General features: G+C 36.3%; 3 protein-coding genes across 7 annotated transcripts; 1 reads left to right on the top strand and 2 right to left on the bottom strand.

Moving 5' to 3' along the window:
* Positions 1–5,186: 5,186 nt before the first annotated feature.
* Positions 5,187–7,434, bottom strand: LOC122288888 (BAG family molecular chaperone regulator 1-like). Its single transcript, XM_043095706.1, has 4 exons — positions 6,550–7,434; positions 6,171–6,427; positions 5,937–6,083; positions 5,187–5,821 (listed from the first exon to the last, which is right to left on the bottom strand). The coding sequence occupies exons 1-4, from the start codon at positions 6,776–6,778 to the stop codon at positions 5,567–5,569; spliced, it is 888 nt and encodes a 295-aa protein (XP_042951640.1). The 5' UTR covers positions 6,779–7,434; the 3' UTR covers positions 5,187–5,566.
* A 2,266-nt stretch (positions 7,435–9,700) lies between these two features.
* LOC122290376 (lysophospholipid acyltransferase 1-like) lies at positions 9,701–14,966 on the bottom strand. The gene is made up of 8 exons (XM_043098021.1): positions 14,016–14,966; positions 12,534–12,589; positions 11,896–12,116; positions 11,383–11,791; positions 11,166–11,251; positions 10,414–10,477; positions 10,211–10,320; positions 9,701–10,055 (listed from the first exon to the last, which is right to left on the bottom strand). The coding sequence occupies exons 1-8, from the start codon at positions 14,315–14,317 to the stop codon at positions 9,915–9,917; spliced, it is 1,389 nt and encodes a 462-aa protein (XP_042953955.1). The 5' UTR covers positions 14,318–14,966; the 3' UTR covers positions 9,701–9,914.
* Positions 14,967–18,791: 3,825 nt separating this feature from the next.
* LOC122289807 (ribosomal RNA processing protein 36 homolog) lies at positions 18,792–23,397 on the top strand. 5 transcript variants are annotated; one of them, XM_043097097.1, is made up of 13 exons: positions 18,796–19,113; positions 19,217–19,291; positions 19,795–19,933; positions 20,053–20,212; positions 20,295–20,361; positions 21,208–21,260; positions 21,440–21,494; positions 21,585–21,659; positions 22,032–22,058; positions 22,157–22,231; positions 22,387–22,504; positions 22,840–22,886; positions 23,018–23,397. In XM_043097097.1, exons 3-13 carry the CDS (start codon positions 19,834–19,836, stop codon positions 23,126–23,128), a joined length of 888 nt encoding a protein of 295 aa, XP_042953031.1. In that variant the 5' UTR covers positions 18,796–19,113; positions 19,217–19,291; positions 19,795–19,833; the 3' UTR covers positions 23,129–23,397. The 5 variants fall into 5 exon arrangements, with proteins under 5 accessions (XP_042953034.1, XP_042953031.1, XP_042953032.1 ...); XM_043097098.1 differs by having other exon boundaries at positions 18,797–19,113; positions 19,254–19,291; positions 19,795–19,929; positions 20,055–20,212; XM_043097095.1 differs by having other exon boundaries at positions 18,797–19,113; positions 19,254–19,291.
* Positions 23,398–24,088: the final 691 nt, after the last annotated feature.

The raw sequence follows: 24,088 nt of genomic DNA, 5'->3' as shown, positions 1-24,088 counted from the left end.
AAACAGATGTGAAGTACTCTATTGCCCCTTGGTGAATACTTTCTGGCATATCAAAAACCACCCCATTTGACCGCATATGTAGAACTTTTTTCCTTTTTTTTATTAGCAAGGCAAGCATGATAGCATTTGGTATTCCGATCCCCCTCCATCTTCCATTTTAACTTAACCATCTGAGCCAATCTAACCTCTTCCCGACGTCTCCAAAGAGCCAAATCCGAAACTGCCTCTTGTAATTCGTTCCCCAAATTGTCTTCCCAAGATATTTGCAATTGCTGCTCAATATTCTCAATCTATTTTTCAAGAGCATCAATACGACTCAAAGTATGGCCAAAGACCCTTCTGTTCCATTCTCGAAGAGCCACCTTTGTCATTTTTAATTTTCTAGTCAGATTATAGATAGCCGACCCATCCATATGGACCTCCCAAACTGACCGAACACAATTTAAAAAATCATAATGGTCCACCCACATCTGTTGGAAACGGAACGGAGCAGGGCCATAGGAGAAAGGATCCTGCATAAGTTCAATAAACATGGGAGCATGATCTGAAGTCGAACGCGGTAAATAAGAACAACAAGCATTAGGAAACAAAGCCAAGAAAGAACTATCCATGAGAGCGCGATCAAGGCGCGCCCAAGAACGAGCAAGCCACATTCGCCCATTACACCAAGAAAAACCACTCCCTTTCGTCACCATCTCCATTAAACCTCCTTGATGAATCCAATTATTAAAATCCTCCATAGCCATTATAGTCCGAGGCCTACCAACTCTTCTTTCTGAATCATTCCGTATAATATTAAAATCACCCACAAACATACAAGAGTCGAAACCCATATTATTAATGCTAAGGTCCTCCCAAAGGAGCCGTCTCTTCGCCAATGTACACTTGGCATCAATAACAGTAAGCAAGAATGTCATATTACCTTCTCCAACCATAATTGAAATAAATTGCATACCCATCCGAACGACATGCACCATATGAGTGTTATTCCAAAAAATCCATATTTTACCCCCTTCACCCTCATTAGAAATAAAGTTGTCAAAATTCAGCCTTCGAGCCAATTGACGTGCACCCTCTTCATTTTGAAAAGGTTCCAAAAAAGCAACTATTTTTTGTTTCAATTTTCCAATCAACTTCTTTAATCTATTTTGAGAGGTGCCAACCCCCCTAATATTCCATACAAAGATGGACTCAATCATAGGTTAAGTTTAGAAACTCGGGCATGAGCTCGGGAAGAACTACGCATTTTAACAAACATCTTCTTCTTATATTTTTTTCTTACCTTCATTTGCCTCCGACTCCGTAAGATAGTCTTTCTCTTGATTGAAAACTTATGCTTGAATCTCTGGCTCTAGCGCCGAAACTGCATTATCAATCTCAACCGATTCCTTAACTCTTGGATTCTCAGTTTCCTCTTCACCCACCCGCTTCGGTTGCACTTCAACCAAACCTGTCCCGTCTAATTGCACCTCCAGGAGAGGCACATTCTGATCTGTGTTTATCATAGTTGGTTCCTCGAGATCACCACACATAGCAAAATCCACATTTTCCGTCCTCCTCACACTACCTCTGTTTTCTTCATTAGCAGTTTCCACACGTAGCAGATCCTTTACAGACTCCGGTTCTATAACTTCCACTTCGTTTTCAACCTGGTTAGTCACCAACACATTGTTATTTTGAGTTTCCACCATTCCCACAGGTTCATCACCTATCAGAATCACCCCCATAGATGCAGACAGCGGACGTAATTCCTCCGTAGTCCTCTCTTCCACTGGACCCGTTTGCTCCTTGCCGCTGCTCTGCATATTTTCCACACTAACAACAGGCCTATTTATTTCCGTTTCTTTTTCTTTCATTCCCTCTCCATTAACAGCAACCGGTTGCCCTTTCTCCTGCTTATCCTTCGTCCCTTTACGTCCATACCCGTGCTGCCCAGATTTTCCTCTGCATGTCCGAGTATTGTGTCCCGCATTTTACACGAATTGCAATATGCCGAGCGAGTCTCATAAATCACCTCTTGCTTGCGACTAGATGGTAACCCCGGAGCCCCAATCCAAAAATGAGAAAGATGAGATTTTGCAGCATCAACTTCTACACATAAACGTGCTCCATCCGTACGTGTAGCACAATTGGTTGGGTTGTCACATCGGATAAAATTCCCTATTAGCATCATGAGGATATTCAAGAAAGATTCTTGATAGAAGTTCGGAGGAAGACCTGGAAGGTAAACCCAGACTGGCACTCTTGAAGGTTCTGCATCTTCATCAAAATCTGGGGACCATCGAAACGGGCGGTAAAAGCTTCCGTTAATTTCACACACCTCCCGCGATAACGCTTTCGTGAAATCGGCTTCAGATATCATACGAACAAACACATTCCAAGGATGCCGCATGGAAGATACAGCCGGATTGGAAGAGAGTCCCCATCGGCTATGAATGAAAGATCGGACGGCATCCAACGAAGGTCTATGTTTCAGAAACTTCAGAACTATCGAGAATCGGAAAGGCTCTGCTGACCTTGCGATTTCTTCTTTGGTGAATTGAAAGAACACCTCACCATCAACTATCTTAGGGATCCTAGGAGCAAGAACCATCTCAAGGATGGGTTGCGGGACAACAGCCACCAGATCGACAAAAGAGGGCCAACTGGAGCCACCCTCAATGGCTGCCATGCAGCCTCACGTAAAGACCAGGACACAGCTGAAACCAGAAACCCTATTCCGTAGAGAGAAAAAGGGTAAAACCGTCAGTGCAGTTTAATCAAACTTCACTCTCTTAGCTTTTCCTCTCTTTTTTCCATCAAAAATAAGCTCTGGCTTTGATATTGGGGTGGTCACAGACACGTCCGGCCACCATTGTTCCCTCCCTTCATGCATGCGGAGTGTCATCGGAGTTGGTGGATGCAAAACAAGCCTTAACAACACATAAAAGTGATACTTCATGCTACGAGAGGTCGGGCTAATTTTTGCCCAAAAAAAAAAAAAAAAAAAGTCGTTGCAACTTTATGGCATCCCTTTGAAGGCTGATATATACAGACAATATGATGCAGAATCCACTATGCTAGCGTTTGTGTGGAGGTAAAGGTGGCGGAGGATCAAATAAAAGAGTTCGACTTCATGCAGGCCGGTGAAAATGGGGATTGACTGTCTATTTTTTTTGTCGTAAAAGACTCCTTGCAACGATTTTTATTACTTGATTTGTTATCGCAAAAACCGCGTGGGCAAAGGTTTATCCCAAAAAATTATTTTTCTCAGTTGCATTAGGTAATATATTCTCAACGATAACCCATATATTTATTTGCAACTAAATTATGGTCTATACAAAGATGATTATTACCGATGATATACTTTTCGTGACAAACAACTATATATTTGCAACAAAAATAAAAATCGATCTAACCTTAAAATGGTGTTTAAAGTCGCTTCTTCAAACATATATCTAACCTTAAATTAATGTTACGTGAGTAAACTTGTATATACATGTAAAAGGGATACTCAAATTCCTTTTCGCCAAAAAATTGGGAACAAACAAGTTGTTTCTGGGTGCTTCGTTTCCGTGGGACTTGCTGGCCTGAACCACTACTACGAACAGACATCATGCATGTGCTTGCCATGACTTGAATATATAAATTAAAAGATTATTTATTCACGACACGTCCATGTTGGATTGGAAACCAGATTAGTCCAAAACTCACTGATTATAGGAATGCATTATGTGCTATGTCTTTATGTTGCATAAGCAAGGCTGGCAATATTGGCGTCTGTCTTGTTGGTTAATCGGTCCCATACGGCATGTACATGTTGGGTTCTCATGTCTGCATGCCCCTGTCTGCCCGTAAGGTCCGTTTCATTAGCATTACTAGTCTCTGATAAGAACTTCCACCTTGCGTTGAATCTTAATTTCCATTATATTCAGGTACATGAGGCACAGAGTTTCCACTTCCTGGCCTGCTGTCTTTTTAATGGATGGATGCTGAGGAGTATTAATACTGAGCTGAGCAGATGAATTTGACTCGATTCTATATAATTAATACTTTGTGAAACTTTCATCCGAATTGCATTGTTTTTTTATCAAAGCATTCTGCAATGGCTAACAGCTGTGCAGTTGGAGATATAAACAGATGCATGATATACTCTGCATTGATCGTTAGATCTTCTATCGCATGTGTTGGAATATTTTCAGCGCCCTCATAATTGAAGGCGCCATTTTTTGTTGGATTTTCAATGATTCATGGGCCATGGAGCGAAGGCTTGACCCATTTTGGCTTAATTCGACCCACTCCGTTGTTTAGAGTTTACCATATATTGTATTATTCTTTTATACTGTCACCGAATTGTATTTGTTTATTTTAAGTAAAATTCTTTGCAGTTTTATAGCTATAGGTACGTTGTCGAGTTACGTAAATCTTGTGTCTTATATTTGATTGATTACACTTTTTGTTTTATTTATAATAAGATACAAGAGAGGATAATGATTAACAGTAAACTTTTATGTGGAATTATTGTCACCAATAAACTGGCAAATATTTTTCTGCACCCTCTCCTCATGGTATAGATCGATTGCCCTGTTCTTGTTTCTTTACTCCAAAGCAAATCAATGGGAAGAAGCAACTGACATACATGCTTGAAAACCATGAGAGATTTTCGAGTCATCACTGCATGCGCTTGAGCTTCTTTTATTGATCGCATTCTGCAGTTTGCACTTCTGGTAGCTTTAGAAAAAGAAGGTAATCACATGACAATCACAACAATTGCACGCAATCCGAACAGGCAGATTCCAATCCACGAGCTATTTTCAGGCCAATTTTAGTGAAAAATTAAGGAGTGTCAGTGGCACGTATTACTGAGGCGATAGCAGCCTTTTCTTTGATTCTTACCATTATGGTTTGATTAAGAAGAAGAATATCGAGGTACCGGTTTAATTATTTTTGAACTGTTGCAGCCTCAGAAAAAGCAAGTTGCCAAGTACAAAAAATAAAAGGATTATCTTCGGCATTTACTACTCTGCAATCTGCATATACAAGAGGCTACTTCTCTATCAAAAAGTGGACTTGATAGGCGAAATGGTCCCGAGCCATTATTTAGACCTACATTAATTATTTCGGAATAAAAAATTAAGGCTATGATTGACTTTATATGGTTCCAAGCCCCGCCACACACATAGAATCAAAGAGTCAACACTAACAGCTGCTGCAACGGGTTCCTCCAATCAAATACCATCATCTCCAAATTGTGTACAAAACATTGATATCTAAGTGACCATTTTAAGTATACATAAACCCTGTATCCACAGTGCACATTTCTTCCCTCGTCTCTTTTCATATCCAACATATTCTACATACAAGTTGTAGAGAACTGTAGTTGCTGAAAAGTAAAAATGATTATGCATGCACACCTGCATCATGTTTCAGAGATGAAGTGAAATATTTTCAGATCCTAGACAGAAAAGAGTGGAGGAAGAAACAAACTAGCCCCAAGAAAAGAATAAATAAAATCCATGACAAAATAACCCAATCTGCATAAGGTTTGATCCAAACTTTGCTTAGAACCAACTTGAAGTTCAATGTATTAATCAAAGGTTTCCCATTGTGTTGTTGCCACAATTGACTCAGAATGCCACTCAGGTTTCTGCAGCAGCATTGGCATTTTCCCTGTAGGCTCCCTCTGCCTCAGCTGTACCTGCTGTATTTGCATTGGCATAGACTGTTGCCTGGATGAATCTGCTTGCGGCTGACATGGGCTTTTACCTCCATTGTTTCTGGGTTTGGAATTTTGCAACTTCAATGCATCAAGAGTTTCAATGTGCTTCTGGACTCTCCTCACCTTTAAGATGTCAATTCCAAAGTTAATGGCTTCACCTTATTGGCTTTATGAGGAATGAGAAATCTCTAAAAATGTGTTGCTAAAGCTAAAGATGGAATTAAAAATCCAAAAATACCTGCACCATTCTCGGCATTTTAAGGTCTCCCTCAGCAACAATTCCATCCAACTTAACTAATTTTTCCATGAATATTTCAGTCAAATTCTCAACATCCATTTTCGAGACTTGCCCGCCTCTAGAAGCTGTTGTTTCCAAAGCAGTGAGCTAGCGAATTGCAGCAAAAGAACAGTTGGTCAAAATCTTCAATTCCTCGATGAATCAGTTCTAAATTTTTCTAGTGAAAAAGTGTACCTGCCCAGCGAGTTTGTCCACTTTCAAACTGATTTCTGCCAAGGATTTTGAGGCCATTTCGACTTTCACATTTTTTAACATCTCAAGGCACCTTCTTTCCCTGCTTACAATGTCCTCAACAAGAACTATTTTTGATCCATCTCTAACTCTTTCTGCATCAAGATAGGCTTTGGAACTTCTCTCCTTGTTCTTGAATATCAGCTTCTGATCCTGAGGGTGCAAGCCAGTGGGTTCTGCCAACATTTTCTTCAATTCTCCTGCAAAATAAAAAATAAAAACCAACTTCCTTTAGAAAATTCGATTCCTCTCCATTACTTGAAAACTGGATCTTCAAATCCTTAATTGAAGAAAGACTAGAAGTATCAAGAATTCTAATTACCAAAGCTGGCTTGGGAACTGATACGAATATCGTGGAACGAAGAGCCATATTTCACTCTAACTTTAATGGTCGGGATTGATACAGAATTTTGACTCGAATCCCGCTTCTGAACCAACATTCCTCCTGGCCTAATTTCCAATTTTGCAACACTCTGTCCGGCTCCATCACCGACAGAATTCCTTTTGGACAGCGAAAACATGTTGTCAATCTTTGAATTTGTCGGATTCATCTATTCTTGGTTCTGATTCGAAATGGCTCAAGAGAATGAAAATCAGCAAGAGAAAAAAAAGGCAACAAAATTTGCTTCAAAGTTCTTCCCTTGGAGTAGGGGAAACCCGGAAGTGAAGAAAGAACCTCTTTGGCCTCTCAAAAGGTCTCTTCTGTAAGAAATGGAATGGAACCCAGTTGTAACCCACTGAGATGGAAGAACATGGTGTGGAAAGGACTAAACATTAGACAAAGACCCATCACAAGCAACTATAGACTTTTGTTTATGTGAGAGGAAAGCAAATAGTTTTAAATCATTGTTTACATGCCTAGAAAAGAAAATAATTGTTTGCATAATCTAACAGTGATGAAGAAAATAATGAAGAGAAACAACAAAACTAACAATGAATCCTTTAATAAAAACAACAGAGAGAGAGAGAGAGAGAGTACGGGAGAACTGGGATATCCAAAAAGCATTGGGAAGAGGGAGGAAAAAGAAAAAAGAAAATGAAGGAAACCAGCGGCCAGCGATAAAAAGTGAGTAGGAGAGAAAAATGCGCAAGGAAAATATTGCGTGGAGAGGGAGATGGATTCTCTGGCTTCTCTGTAAGGAAATGAGAGGACATGAAAGGAAATACAATGGGCTTTGATTTCTCCAACTGGAAAGTCCATTCTACTCATGCTCAAAAGAGGAACACCGTCAAGGACAGCTCTTTGGAAAAATCTATGGCCAGTTGGCACCTGTCTGGTTGCCAGGGCACTCTCTCATTGGTTTGAGCAAAATCTTAGGCCAAATTTGGCTAATATGTCACTTTTTATCTTATATCTATTCACTTAAAATTTAGTCTTTAGTCTTGATATTGAATTAGTTATCTCTCTCTATAATAATAAAATATTATTATTTTTTTAAAAAAATTTATGTACTTTTTAATATCAAATCTATGCTTTGTACCACTCAAACCGTGACATTTCCCATCGTATATCCTCCTCGCCATTTGTCACCACTTTTCCATTCTTCACTTTCTTCCATGCTTCTTTCTCACCTTCATCTTCTCATTCATCATCATCTCCCTCAACATTACGACCTCCTTCTCACTCCCATTAATCATAATCTTATCAGATTTCTAAAAGTCTTTATGACACACAAGGCACGCCGAAAACTTCACTTTTTTCAAAGCCTTTGCAAGTTCTCAGAGTACAAAACGCAGGGTTTCCTCAAGGGCTCATTGGAGAGCACACAATTCGATCACTTTGATAGCCTCTGCTCGTTGGGGTCAATCTTATCAATGTTTCTCTTGACATATGTGTTGAGATAGCAGTCGTGGGACTCAGTACCAGTGGCACCACCATCACCACCATTGCCAACTAGTCTGAAACGCAAAACCAGAGTGGAAAGAGGATATATTCAGGGATTATTGAGCAGGGTAGAATCTGGGAGTAACTTGCCATTGAGGGTTAAAGGAGCTGGGTTTCGACAGCTGAGATGTAAAGGGTTTTGGGAGTTGAGAGATAAGGTGCAAAGGGATGGATTTCAAGAGTTTCACCATAATATGATGAGTTTTGGGAGAGAGAGAACAATGATGGGTTTCGAGACGAAGAGAAGGTGTAGAGAGTATGGATTTCAGTGGGAGGGTTTCCTAAGGCAAAGGTTGGAGTGAGAAAAGAAATTTTTAATGTTTGGCTAAGTTATTGTTCTCTCACAAATTTGGTGAAGCACTGTAATTAAAGTCTAAATTTTTATAAACTTGGCTAATTCAATGTAGTGGTGGTTTTTTGACACATTTTTATTAAAGTTTAGTTATTATTGGATTTAGCCAACCCAATGAGAATGGTCTAGTGGTTCGCTTAGAGGGACATTGATGTCATTTTGTTACAAGAAAAAATTTTAATACATGAAATATAATTATTGTGAAATTAATCTTCATAATTTCCTAGATTTGAATTCCCTTCGTTTTTGTAGTTATGCCTAAAATAGATGCGCCGAGTGCACCAAATTGCATCTCACGTCTAGTGTATATATATAGTAAAATATTTATATAACATAATTTAAGTTAAAAGATAAATTTTAAAATTTAAATGTTATAAATCAAATTTTATTATTTAAATTAATAGATAATACGCTCTATACACCGACTAGATAATAGAAAAATTCTTTAAAAATAATTACATTATTCTTCCTAATTGTCATCATTCTTGACTATATTTGATGACGTGACATGTCTGAAATAATTGTCACTTAAATAGTTAAGAGAAATAATTATTTAAAAATACATCACAATATCCACTTTTTAAAATGAAGAATACCATTCTCCTTAGTTAAGATTTAAGATTAGATATCATAAGTTATTTCATATCAATACTGAAATCGAAGTTTACTTGAGGTTACAAGTTAAAATTTGATGGTTCAGTCCATAATTAGTTTTCGTGTTTTGAAGTGTAGATTAAAAAAATAAAATAGGAAAAGAAATTCGATGTTTCGAGATATAATTGAAAAGTGCTGAACAGAAACTTAATTGTATTTGAATTTATATGCACATAAGTGGGGACATGATGACATCATTAGGGATAACTTTTAGATATAGACAAGTTAAGTCGTCTATCTGTCCACGTCAACATTTTGTCACTCATTGGACAGATATGGCCACGTGATCCCCAATTTAACATGTCCAAAAACGTAAGTGTCGAATGATGAATATATCCAAATTAAAATTAAATATTTTTTAAAAACTTGGGTTTTAAAGTTAAAATACGAAAGTATTTCGTGCAATCTCATTATTATAATTTTTTTTTAATTTTCATACAAAAAAAAAAATAAACAACTCAACTTTTTTAAATATTAAAAAAATAATATTTTAACAATATTTTATTCAACTTTTATTTAAAATCATCTCATCTTATCTCACTATTCAAATAACACCTAAAACAATAAAACGTGCAGCGGAGATATCTGAAGGCCTAACCAAGTGGTTGGAATTTAAACAATTTAAAGCAAAAATCTTAACACTGAAGCCAAAGTGAAGAGGCTCCACAGCTGAGATCAGAGGTTACATGCCATCATGGATCGCCAAGATGAAGGTGAAACCATGGGCAACAGTGCTCTTCCAATCTCCTAATCTCATCTACAGCATTGTAAAGAGAAGATAAAGCCCTTTCCTACCTCACTGTTCTTTTTGAGCTCTAGATCTGACTGGCTTTGTAGGTCTAATTACGTTACCAAGGAGGATCAATACTATGGGAAGAATGGTTCCAACAAAATATACACTTCCATATGATGCAAGTGTTTCGTGCAGGCTTAATACCTGTCCAATAAAAGCACATAGGCATAAGAAACTTGGAAGTAGCAAGCTTTACTTTAAATCCCCAACAAATTGTTCAGGTGGTTGTGCTTGTGTTGTGTGTGTGTAGAGAGAGAGAGAGAGAGAGAAGAAGAAGAAGAAGAAGAAGAAGAAGTTACCAAGAAACCAACACAGGAGTAGTTTAGAACCAAAAGTGTGCAAGCAAAGTTTAAAAACACCAGTAGCTTCTTAATCAGGCCAGGCACAGCTTGCTGCCACCTGAAAATGACTGTTTGGATAGAAACAAAATAGTACATGAAAACAAAGCGTCAGTTAATTATCTCAACAAATGACAAGGAGATAAGTGGTGACTTATGAATACCTCTTGAACCAGCAATCATCAATGCTAACTGAACAAAGAATATGATGTACCCAGGATATAATCCCTGCAGTTTGCACAGACAAGGAAAAGACGAGTCACAGAGGTTAATTGGTGTAGAATTTGAAATTGAAGACAAAAAATGTTTTCACACTTCCATTGATAAACCCGAGATGGCAACTTGATCAAATAAAAGGAAAGTTTCAAAATGAAACATGAAAAATTTATTAACAAAACAAAGTATGAAAACTAGTCAATTACCGCACAACATTTAACATAGAATTATGTTAATTTGCAATCATATGCTTACTGCTACATCTATAATATAAGGATGCCAACATTTACCATAGAATTATGTTAATTTGCAATCATATGCTTACTGCTACATCTACCATATAAGGATGCCTGGATCAAAGAAGTCAGTAATATAAAACATGAAAAGGTACATGGCAAACAGGAAGCAACAATTGGAACAAGATGAAAATTCCATGAAGAGAACAGCTGTTGAAATGACTCGATAAGGTGAAAATGTTTTGTACAAGAAACATAAATGTTTCAACATAGAAGTATATTCAATATTGGCCCAAATTAAATGTGAGATAGTCAGAATGGCAAGGATTTTTTTTTAATATGTAAAGCAAGATTGGCAAGGAAATTGAATTGTCTGGCCTCAAAAACAAGGGCAAGAATAAGGGCAGGAGATAAATAAGATATTCAAGAGAATCAGGATAGCATAAGGCTGAAATTGTACTCACATGCCAAACAGCACTGACAGTCTGTGTAGCTAGCAATTGAAAGAAACCAGGCCTTTTCCCCTTCTGAACGAGTCTCTCATAAACATCTACATAAGCACACACATTAGATATTCTCTTTAAAGTACTCTCTGTTTAATGTTCTGATACTTTATCCCAAAAAAAATATGTTCTGCATGCCCATATTAAAGGGAATGAAATGCTTACGAGAAAAACTTACAATGACGCAGCCAGGTGCTGACTTGTATATTCCACACAAGTGGCAGCTCCACTGCACTCTTTGCCAACTCAACACCTAGAATGTTAACATTTATGGCACGATCCCAGCATGGCTTTGGCGGAGATGATTCAGTCCAGCCACTGAAACCCAGGCCAGAAATAATGATAGAGGCCTCTGAAATTGACCAGATGAAGTAATATTTCCAGCGTGCTGTAAAGCCAGACATGTATTGGTAAAACATCCGTTTCCAGAATCCCCATTCTTGGTATATGGGATCGGTAAACTGGGACAAAGGAAACTGAGGTACCAGGTACAGATACAAGGCCATGCAAAAAGCAGCTTGAACAAGGGCTCTAACTGTGGCCCAATATGGTGATGGTGACGGTCCTGTCTCTGAATGGCTCCAAATCTGGAAATATATAAGAAACGTGAGAAGAGAGAGAATAGAGAAACTAAGAAAAGTTATTCCCTATAACAAGAAATACAAAAACACTTGGAACGTGATAGACTTACCCCCTTTCCTTCGGTCCAGTCAAGATAATCCTTTATTTCATATACTGGACCAGCAAAGTGACTACCACAGCAGAGGCAATAACCGAAGTACTCAATCAATGAGGGCAACTCAATCAACTTATTTTTCTTTTGAGTGTCACGCAAGCCTTCCTCTTTTAACAGCCCATCATTGTAATTTATTGCACATGAAATGACTTTAAGAGTTAACACCATCAACGCTCCTAATTTCAGCTCACACATATACGTAGCACAGATGAGTTTTTATGCAGGTGAAAGAAACAAAAAAAAAAAAATGAAGTTGATCAACATATGTGCTGGTGTGCAATTTGGAAATCAAGAGTAGGTTGGTAAATTTAATAAGCACGAAAAAAGATATTGAAGTTATCAGTCACTAATCAGATAACTTCTAGTTTTCAACAGAAGGCAATAACACTCGTCACAACCCAGGAAAAAAGCAGGAAAGAAAATATGTTATTCAGATGACAGTTATGTGCCATATAAATGAATCGGATGCTTGTTCATCACATTTATCAAAACAGAACGTCTTTAGCATAGCAATGTAGCGTAATAATACATAGATTATCGTCTTTTCACCTCTAAGGAGAAAATGAGAGAAAAAAGACTGAAATTGGGCTTACCAGTGGCATCAATACCTCCTTCCTTCCATGCATCACCGCTCATGTAATACATGTGGCTACACACGTATATGACCAGTCAATAATTCCGAGATAAAGAATCATATCTTGAAGAATTTGGATTCTAAGTAAACGAATTAAAAAATATTTTTAACCATCCTTCAACAATAAGTGAAAGTCAAAATCAATTAAGCAAAACAAAAAGAAAAGGCAACAATATTTTTCGGTTGATAATCTTCAGCAAAACTGAAATAAGATCTAGCAGGCAGACAATAAATCTTATCTCACCAGGTATGTGTGTAGTCCATAGATTCATGCACGTGGAACTGACAGCTCCATTGTCAAACATCAATAAAAGACATGAAACTTATGCAAGCATCTAAGTAAGTTTTACAACAACAAACAAAAAACTGTTCTAGGTCATATGTGTGCAAAAAATCATATGTGTGGACAATCCTTCATCTTTTTCGGATTTGATGTTAGATACCATGCCTCTCATGGCTTCCGGCAAGGTAACTCGACGAGTTGAACAACTTGAGCAATAAGTCTGAGATGACTACAATAACGTTTGTTTCCTTTCAATGATCAAGGGGTCCTCACACCCCCCCCCCCCCCCCCCCCCCCCCCCAAAACAAAAAACCCCAAAGACATATTCCAGTTACATTCCACACATGAACTGTTATCTTTGCTTGTAAAGGAAAATATAAGAATACATTTCAGTTTTTTCTTGGATCTCCACAAAACAACAAAAATCATTAGACAAATTGAATCCAGGAAAATCATTTTCCTTTTTTTTTTTCTTTTTTCTTTTCTTTTTTTTTTTTTCCTTTTTTTTTTTTTTTAATGTTGAAACAGGACAAATACCATGTCTAGAAATTGAGCCGATGGTTAAAGGATGGAAAAACCGAAAAGAGTGATACTATATACTACACCATTATCCTACGTTCATCCCATTTTGTAAATGTGGCACTTTTCATTACCATTGGATCATCAATTATATTTTATTTAAAAAATATATCAAAAGTTGATGGACAATACCACATTATGATAGTGGGATAATTACTTGGTAAGTAGAATTTTCCTTCCATAAAATCTGCCTCACCATCTAGGAAGCAAGCATTGTAGTATTCGATTCAAAATAAGTCCAACCAATTCATAATTCAATAGAATACCAACCAATCAAGCAATCAGATTCTCAAATTAAACATCAATAAAAATTTTGCATCGAAACTTCCAATAAATGCATGCTAACCAGAGTAACTAAAATGCAATAATATACCAAAATTTGCGAAAGTAGCGTCATGGACAAAGAAAAGAGCTTCTGATGCTTCCATAAAGTAATGTCAAATTCTGTCCTTCGACGCGCCACGGAAATTACAAGAAAAAAAGTCTTTTGAATGACATTGCAAATCGAAGTTCTCAAAAATTCAAATATTTCCGGACTTAAGAATCATTTGAGGCAAATTTAAGCAAAATAATAATTACCAGCCAATGAGATAGCCGAATCCCAGGAAGAACGTGATGATGCCACACCGAGAGCGAAATAGGACCATGGAAGTGTAACCCAACAGCATGGGGACCAAAAAGTGCAGATTGGAAGAGAATCCGAATGAAAGGTAGGAGAGCACAGCGCCCGAGAAGGCTGAGTAAAGGTGCTTGCCGACTTGGCCTGGGACGAACCTCCAGAGAAAGCTGACGGGTATGGTGACCGCGAAGCAGAGGAGGAACCGGAGCACCGGGACCGACACCCCAATCGCGGCAGCCATGGCTCCCATGTCCAGGTCCATGGCTAATCAAGTTCACTCTGTTTTGGGCCGGAGTCTGAGCGTGACTCAAATTCGGGTTCCTGAATCAAATCTCTTTGCTTGGATTTTCTGGAGGGACGACTCTGGAAAAGTACGAACAAATATATAGCAACAACTATATGGTCTGATCTGTATACTACAACTATCCGAAACTACCGCAATACCCCTGACCGTTTGTCCACATCGGAGTTCGATTGGTGGCCAGTCGAGGATGAGGATCTCCCGGGCAGTATATGCGAGTGGGGAATGTCGCTTTCGTCTTGATGAAACTTCGAAATCGTCGAAAAATCGCTCTCAAAAACCAAAAAAACAAAAAAACTTCCTTGTCGCCACTCCCTCGTCCTAGCCCAGGATTATCGCCGGCAATTCATTCTCACTTCGAAGAACTAGAGCCAGGGCCCTATTCCCGAGAAGCTGTTAAAGTGACAGTCCCCCTACCCCCCGCTCTCTCAATGGTGAGCTGTTCACGTGCGGCCCAACGTACAAAACTGTTGAAATCTTTGAATCTTGATGCTACAGCAACTGAGCAACTACTATACTGATCTCTTCCTTAGCTAATAACTGTTCCGGCTCTCCAACCATCTCCAATCTCCATTAACTAGGTTACAAACAGCCTTCTCTGTTCAGAACCACACTGATAATTAGAAGAAGGGTTTTACTATATACAAACATAGTCGCGTATTAACCTGTGTACTAATATTAATTTATTTATATTTAAAATTTAAATTAATAATACTGATTTATTTATATTTAAAATTTAAATTAATATTATTTTCAATAAAATCTACTTTTTGATCAATCACATCACATTGATACATAGATTAGTACACAATTATACTTGTAACTATATTTTTCCTTAAAAAAAATAGAATGCAAGTTAAGGTACTGTTTGCTGAGTAGAGATGAAATGAATGAAGATGAAAATTGAATAAATATGAGAAATTCTATTTGGGAAGTGTATGTACAGTCCTTTATTGAATGATAACAAAATATTGTTTTAGATGGATATTTTTATAATTTTTATAATTTTTAAAAATAAAATTGTTTAGGTCTTCATTGAATTGTATGCAGTATTACTCATAAAATTAGAATTGTAAAAAATAACCGATAAATCGATAAATTAGACCAGACTGGATCGGATTCGATCCAGTATTGAGTTTGGTTCAGTCTGATACTGGTTTCATTTTTATTAAAACGGGTCAAAATATATATATATATTCTGAATTTTCTTATCCTAAAATCGAACCGGTTCATATATATTTTAATTTATTATATTATATATAATTTATATATATAGTGTATAATTATATATAAAATAGTTTTACATTATATGATAAATTATTAATTAATATAATATTAAATTTTAAAATCATATTTCACTATAATTTATTATATTAATAGTTATACTAATACTATATCATTATATATTATAATATACTATAATATATCACTATACTAACTATAGTCTATAATATAATTATAATATATATTATAATATACTACAATATATTATCAATATAATATTATATAATATATAATATAGTATATTATATATTATATAATATATATAATATAGTATATTAAAATCTAAAAATTAGACCGAACTTGATCGAAAGCTGGTAAAATTGAAGTACCAGTTTATGAGGGTAACCGGTGTATAATCAATTTTAGAAAATATAAAACCGGTGCATATCGGTTCGATCTTAAATTTTGTCTAAAACTGGACCAGACTAGACCAATTAAACCCTTACATCAAATATTATTTTATTATTATTATTTTAGAATTTTAAAAAATTGAATTATTTATTATATTTTGTGTAAAAATTTAGAAAAATTATAATAATGAAATGAGATAAAATAGTTCTCCTAACCAAAAGGACCTAATAGTTTCAAAATTAAAGAATTTTTTTACGTACAAATAAAATTGCGTAGTAATATGTATACCAATACTGATTCATTCATATTCAAAATTTAAATTAGTATTGTTTTCAATAAAATCTACTTTTTGACAAATCACATTAGATTGTTGTATATATTAATATACAATTGTACTTACAACTAGATTTTTCCTTAAAATAAACCATAATTTCTTTGGAGGACCCTTGTAACCTAATAGTATTTCTTTACGGTTACAAATATTCTCTGGGTCATAGTAGATCAGTTTACATGTTGATTAAAACCCACAAATATCAGTATAACCAAAAAGAAAATCACTTCTATATATATATATATATATATATAAAAGAATAAAAATAAAATAATAAAAATAAATGCACAAAATAACATAATTTTATATAATATATTAAATTCACTTTAAGATAAAAAAAAATAATTTTACAATTTAACTTACTATTTCAAGACGCTACACTTTACTTTTATATGATTTTTGTATCTTTTTTCCATTCTCTTTTTTCTTAATCTATTTTACAATCTTTTTAATGTATTTTCTAACTCGATGACAATAGAAGAAAAGGGCTACTTGTAGTGATTTGAAATAAAAGTTATCCCAATTACAAAGAATGATTTTTCAAAATTATAAGATTATTATATACAACAAAATGTCAAAGATTATTATTATAAAATTAACTTTCAAATAAGGGAGTTCGTTTAAGTCATATGGGTATCAGTGTTAGAGGAATACTTCTCTTGAGTTCAAATTTGAACATTTAACACATGTTTGGATATCATGCCAATTCTCAAAACTTCTTGTAATTTTATTCTTAAATATTATTCGAATACAAAATAATTTTTAATTTCAAATTTTCAACTATTTTTTATCTAATCATTACTTATTCAAATACAAAATTAATATAAATTTTATAAACTTCAAAACAGACAAGATTCAATACTAACAACTTCAATATATATATATATATATTAAAAATTTATATTGAAACAAAATTTTAGTTTTATAAGATTTTGAAAAATGATAGGGATCCCTACTAGGAGCTCCAGCTCCCAGTATTTTTTTTTTAAATTTCTTTTTATTTAGTGATTAAGAAATTAATTTTTAATAAAATTTTGATTTTGATTTTTTTAAAATATTTAAAATAATAAAAAAAATGATGTAAAAAAAAAATACAAAAGTGGGAGCTTCAGCGGGATCCCTAGCACCACCCTAATATTTTTATTTAGCTTGTTCTCCCTCATTTCTAAAAATTCAATAAAACATTATCACTCAAACTATTTCATTATTATTTACAAAATACTAATACATGTCCAAACACACCCTGATTAGATCTAAGCAATTTATATATATTAGTCAAAAGTCATGTACTTAGGCTCCATTTGAAAACATAACTGTTGTAAGATATTTAAGATATTTACTTTATAAACATCATTCAAACATAATACATTTTCAATTTTAAGATTTTCATTAAATCATTAAAAATTTCACAAATTCCCAAAAAAGAAAAAAACAATTCTATTTTTTCAAATTTCAAAATAAAAATTGGGCTCATACTACTTTTTCTAATTTTCAAATTTTAAAATCAATAAAACATTTTAATTCAAATAATTTTACTACTATTTACATATTTATTGAGATAAATTAATGTTACTCATCATTCTAATTTTTATCATCCTCTCATCATTCTATAACGTGGTATTAAATAATTAAAAATTATTTATTATATTTTACTTATAAATTTATCATCTAACTCAAATCATTTAACAATGAAATGATTTTTTTGATTGAGATATTCTAAATATCCAAATAAATTATTGTGTAACCCAGCCCGCCACTTAAAAAAAAGGAAAAAGGAGAGCACTAAACGGTGAGTTTTGTAGGTTAAGCCCTAACTTGTCAAGGCTAGCTTAAAATAAACAATAAAAAGTGGTAGTTGGAGGGGCCAAGCCTCCGATTGCAATTAACTCCAAAATTCTCGTTCCATCAAAAGCATAGACTACAGTAAGTGTTGTATAATTATTTTTAAAAAATAAAATTTATTATTAAAAAATTAATTTTTTTAATTTAAATTTCATATTTATTTACTGTCTTTAAAAAGATTTCGTACCGCTTATGTACAACAAATATCATTTTTCAATAAATAACATGGACGGTTAACAGAAGCAATGTTACATATAGTCGTGAAATTGTAAATATTGTGCAATCGCTTTAAAAAATAGTAAGATCTACGATTAAAAAGTTAATTTTTTTTCATGTGGGTCCTATATTAATTTATTTTTTTTAAAATGACTACACGTTACTTATACAACCGTGACTGTAAATATCATTTCTCCTCCTGTTAACAGACTTCCGAAACATGGGCCGACAAGTAAGCAGCAGAACCTTAACACAAGCTGGATCTCCCTAATGACTCGGCCAACATGGCCCAGGACACTACAAAGCTAAGAAGTAATAGCAGAACATAAATGGACTTAATCAATTTAATCAACGGGGACACGTGCAATCAGCATATACCATTAGATCACTTGGAAGATGGTGATTCAACCGAGCTTCCGAGGGTCATGGCATAACTCACTCTTTGTTCTCTGCATATTGGCTCTGCCGCCCCCCTACGCCCCTCTCTCTCTCTCTCTCTCTCTCTCTCTCTCTCCACTGTGAGTTTCCGTTGCCGCCCCAATCCCCTGCCTTCTCTGGTTGCAGCTTCGTCAAGCCTTCCGCCCTTCCCCACGCCGTTCGTCCAGCCCCTCTGCCTCGTCCGTCGCACGCCGCCGCTCATACCGTTTCCAGCCCTCGGTCTCTTCCCTGCCGTTGCCTCGTACTCCGTCCGGCCAGGGAACGTTGCCGCCAGTTACGTCGTACCCCAGTGCCGGTAAGTCCCTTTCCACCTCTCCATTGACTCTCTCTCTGTCTCTGTCTCAGTCGCTCTCTATCTGTCTGTTTTACTCTCTCTGTCTCCGTTTATTTGCTCTCAGTCTCACTTTTAGTTCCTTCCCCTACACTTTGCCACAGCCTCCGCCACACCCTACTTGGAGTACCTCGCACCACAGGTAAGATGTGTGGTTAGTTGGAAAATTTCGTTGCTGTTATGGCGCTTGTTCAGTCGGTAGGTTGAGGTTTGTTGGATGTTAAGGTCAGGGTGGAAATTGGTAATGAGTTCGAATTTGGAAAATCGGGTTTGTGGTGGATTTGTGCTGTTTGGTCATTTTGGAGTATATTGGGCGTGGTTTTGTTGGCAGTTGATGTTATGAAGGGTTATGGTTTTCACGTGTAAGATAATAGTGAGTTTTGTGTAGTACTATTTAGATGAGTATTTTTTTAAAAGGTGGGGATTTGGTTTGTTCAATGGTTGTTACCTTTGGGCTAAGTGAAAGTATTCGGAACAAATAGATTTTGATAGATGGGTTTGGCTAAATCCGGGTTATAGGTGCATAAGTGTATTTAAGTGTGTTGGTCTTTATTTCACCGTGCCCTCATAGAATCTCAAGTCGTATCTCAAAATATAAAAATACAAAAGTTATGCATTCCTGAATCCGATTATTCCTTGAAACAGCAATTCGACTTTAGGGACGAACAAATCCGTTTGATTCAGATGTCGACGATGAAGAAACCTGATAATCTGGTCTCCCATTCAAGCAAGACCAAGTTCGAGGACAGCGATGAACACGAGTCGTCCTCTTCTGAATATGTGGGTATCCCAGGGACCGCATCATTTTTATTTATTGGTTTTGAATTTTATAAATTTTAGTTAAATTTTTGGACTTTTTTTATATAAATCTTTTTAAATAATGAAAATTTTTAATTTTTGAATAGGAGGAGGAGGAGGAGGAGATAAAGCGTGAGCTCGCTGATGCTACATTCGAAGAATTGCAACGAGCGCTTTCAGATGGGTCGCATTTGGAGTATAGAAAGCATTCGCTGAATAAAAAGCACCATGAGGAAAAAAAACCCGGAAGGGCCAACAAGAATAGGTAATGGTTGCTTGTGGTTTGGTGAGTTTATTAGTGCTTTTAAATTGTGCAAAAATAACTGATTTTGTGGAATTGTGTGAAGGCCGATGGAGGCGAGTAGCAAGAAGCCGGTTGGTAGGTTTAGAGAGGTGGTTCAAGCTCCCAAGAGGGTGAGTTTGATTGAGCAAATATAAGATATTGTTTTTGCAGAGAATTCTGTTGGGATGGTGTTTGATATTGTGGGTTTTTTTTTTCTTTTGTTATGAAACTGAATGAGTCAGATGTTTTCTGATTTATAATATTTTTGGGTTTTGTAGAATGAGAATTTTCTTCTTTAGTGCTCTGTGATATGTTTTGTTGAGAAGGTTTTATGCACAATAAGGGTGGGGTAGTTTCAGAGTTTAAACGAAGCAACCATGATATGCTGCTTGCACTCAAGGTTTTATTATGTTTCATCTGTGAATCCTGAGTAGTAGACAGGGCATCAAATCATTGTTATGAAAAAGATTTTTTTCTTAAAAGAAACAACTTTAGCAAGGATAGCCGGACAGGGCATGGATTTTGCATATACTTAAATGGAAAATGCATGGCCAGCTTGCTTTAACGATATTGGATTTTTATGCATAGAGTCTAATTCTCAAAATCCAAATGCCATTGCATGTCAACAATGATACATATTTTGCTAGTGTCTTTCTAAAAGGCTCTTTTAATCCTCATTGCTATGGTGGGACTGGTCAGATTTTGTGATCTTGGAGTCTGAGATGGAAATCACATCAAAACAAAACATTATTCAGTCAATAACTTTTTTAATTGGAAATTCATAAATGCACCACGTTTCTTGAATCCACCACATGATTTATTGGTAAAAAACCACCAATAAAAATCTTATTTAGTTATCGTAGAAGTTTTTTGACCTGGGCTAGCAATCTTAGGAGTTGTTTCTATAAGAGGAGCTGTTTCTATAAGCTCTTTTATACCTGCATGCCGGATGACATTAACTTTTGTCATGTACACAGGTTATACGTGACCCCCGTTTTGAATCTTTATGTGGTGCATTTGATGCCAAACAGTAAGTCTCCCCCTCTTTCTGTCTCCATCCCTCCTTCCCACCCTCTTGTGTGTGTGCACACTGGTGGGCTTTTGTTAAGTATATGATGCTGTCTTCTTTTTCCACTATCTTTTGTACAACTACCGTTTTTCAGTTATTTTTGTTGTCGTATGCATAATATGTTATATTGGATCTTACAGGTTTAGGAGCAAATATAATTTTCTCTTTAAGAAATACGATCCTGATATAATAGAGGTATCCATGCAATTTATGAGGTGTAAAATTTGTTTTCAATACTTTTACTTGTTAGTTTCTCTTACATGAACTTTGTTTTGGACATGACAGAAAGAACGAAAGAAGTTAGACAAATCCAAGGATCCAGATGCCATAAGCAGATTTCAAAACAGCATATCTTGGATGGTAAGTTCCTGCCCTCTGGGAAAGTAACGCTCATTCTCCGTAGAGAAATGATATTTTCAGTCATAGAGTGTGCAAGCGCTACACACTCCTTTTGAAAAAAGTGAGTAAACATAGGACCCACATGAAAAAAATAATAATTTTGTAATGGTAGAGCCCACTCTTTTTCAAAAGGAGTGTGCAAGCCACGACTATATGTAGCATTATTCTTTTCTGCAATACTTGAACTCATGGCCTTACCCGGCACCCCATGACCTGAAGACCATTGACCTGGTCTTTGTCTCGCCATGTTATATTTTTCTCTAAGTTATGCCTTCCTGAAATTTAAGTGCATCTATGCTGATCTATTTTCCTACTGTTGTCACCTACTGAAAGAGGGGTAATCTTCCTGCTGAAAGAGAGGTGAGGTTCTGAATTAATGAATTATGTGAAATATGTTTTCTATTTTTTCTTCTCATGTATTAAATTTTTCTCTATGAACCCTATTTTGGATATAACAGAAACTACGGAAGCAATTAGCAAAATCAAATAACCCAGAAGTCATTGGTGAATTAAAGAGCCACATAAATTGGATTGTAAGTGCTGGACTTCTTGGAAAGAAACGTGACATTGGTTGTGGTCATTTATCTTACAATGTTATAAATTCATCTAAATTTATTCCAGCCTCTCTGAAATCTTAATGGATTTAAATATCATTTTTTTTTTTTCCTGTGGTTCACCTTCCTTTCAGGAAAAGCAGTTGAAGTCTGAGTCAGGTCAGCGTACTGATGCAGCAATTCTGGCTGAACACAAGAAGAAAGAGAGAGAAGCAGCAAAGAAAGGAAAACAACCATTTTATCTCTCAAAAAGTAATGTTACCTTCATCTATGTGTGTGTGTGTGTGTGTGTGTGGAGCTGAGTGCTGCCATTTTACCATGCTCTGATGTTGGTAATTCAAGCTTCTGAATCAAAGTGATGAGGCTGGAAATCTCCACTCTAATGTTTTCTGTTGCCTCGCAAAATATATTTGGTTAAAATACATGGGCATGAGATTAATTAGTGGTGGCAGCGGCAATCTGTTAATGCTAGTGGGGGGTCTCTGTCCCGTAATTGATAGTGATCGTGGAGATGGGTGGTTGCTCTGTGTTGCATGATTAAATAAATGGATGAGCTCACCCAATCACTTGCTTCTGTATTTTTGCAGGTGCACTCCGGAAGCAAAGGCTAGTTGAGAAATATGAAGATCTCAAGGTATGGTTTCTTTTGTAAAGGAGGTCGCAAGGTGTATATTTCAACTTCTATTCTGATGTGAAAAATGTCACGTGTAACAACAACCATTGGGTTGATTTCTCAAATATATATTTTTCCCCTCATTTGCTCAGGCGTCTGGTAAGCTTGATGCCTTTATCGAGAAAAGAAGAAGGAAGAATGCTGCAAAGGACCATAGATACATGCCATACCGCAGGTCCAACAACCATGCGCAACCAAATTAATTGTCTCACAAGTTTTGGTTTCTTGCATCATTGGAGATCTATAGCCCCATGGAGTTTTTTCTTTGATAAAGAGAGAACTTGTTCCACATTTTGGGTGGGTTTGTAAGCTTGACTTTCAGTGCATGTAACAGAATGTTGGCAAGTAGCCAGCATAGACTTGTTGTATTGACCCTTCTGCCGTTCTTGCATGAAGCTCAATGCTACATATTGTTGTTAGTTTTCCAGCTTGATCATGACCTTCGGTATGCAAGTGTAAATTGATATCCTCATCTTTTTTTTTTTCCCTGTTTTTCTGGGGGAAGAGATATCCTCGCAATCTTTTTTTTTTTTTAATCTCTATTTTTGTAAGAGAGATCCTCATAATCTTGAATAGCCTTGATGACGTTTTTTTAACAACACTGCCTATGGGATAATACTCATCACTTGAATTTGTATTGTGAGATGCTTTGAACCGGCGGCACCTATTATCTGTATTTGTCGGAAACCAATGAGGAGTGGACACGTATGCTATGCTTTATGAAACATTTGTGAGTGCGTAACAGGCGATCGATGCCTCCTCCCCCCGAACTCCCCCCCCCCCTTCTCTCCGCGTTCTCATTTCTGCAGATCCTGCCCCCAGCCGCCCAACCCCCCGACCACCCTCTTCTCGCTGCGCTCCCCCCCTCTTCTCTCTGCGCTCCCCATTTCTGCAATCTCCACCCACCCCACCAACCCCTTCTTTGCGCTCCCAGTGGTCCCGATCTCACACAAAAACTCATATTCCGTCTCTCATGTATGCCGATCTCGCACACCGACGAACCGACCAACCCATCATGGTAAATGCTAGAAACTATAGGTGAAATGTAATATTTTTGTGTGAACTGACTGCCCTATTTTCAATCTATAGGTGTGATAATTTTTGTGTGAACCGACTGCCCTATTTTCAATCTATAGGTGAAATAATTTTTGTGTGAAATCCAT

Source organism: Carya illinoinensis, chromosome 12 (genome assembly GCF_018687715.1).
Source record: "Carya illinoinensis cultivar Pawnee chromosome 12, C.illinoinensisPawnee_v1, whole genome shotgun sequence".
Lineage (NCBI taxonomy): Eukaryota > Viridiplantae > Streptophyta > Magnoliopsida > Fagales > Juglandaceae > Carya > Carya illinoinensis.
Note: the sequence above shows the minus strand (reverse complement) of the source record. Positions and strands in the feature narration are given on the sequence as shown.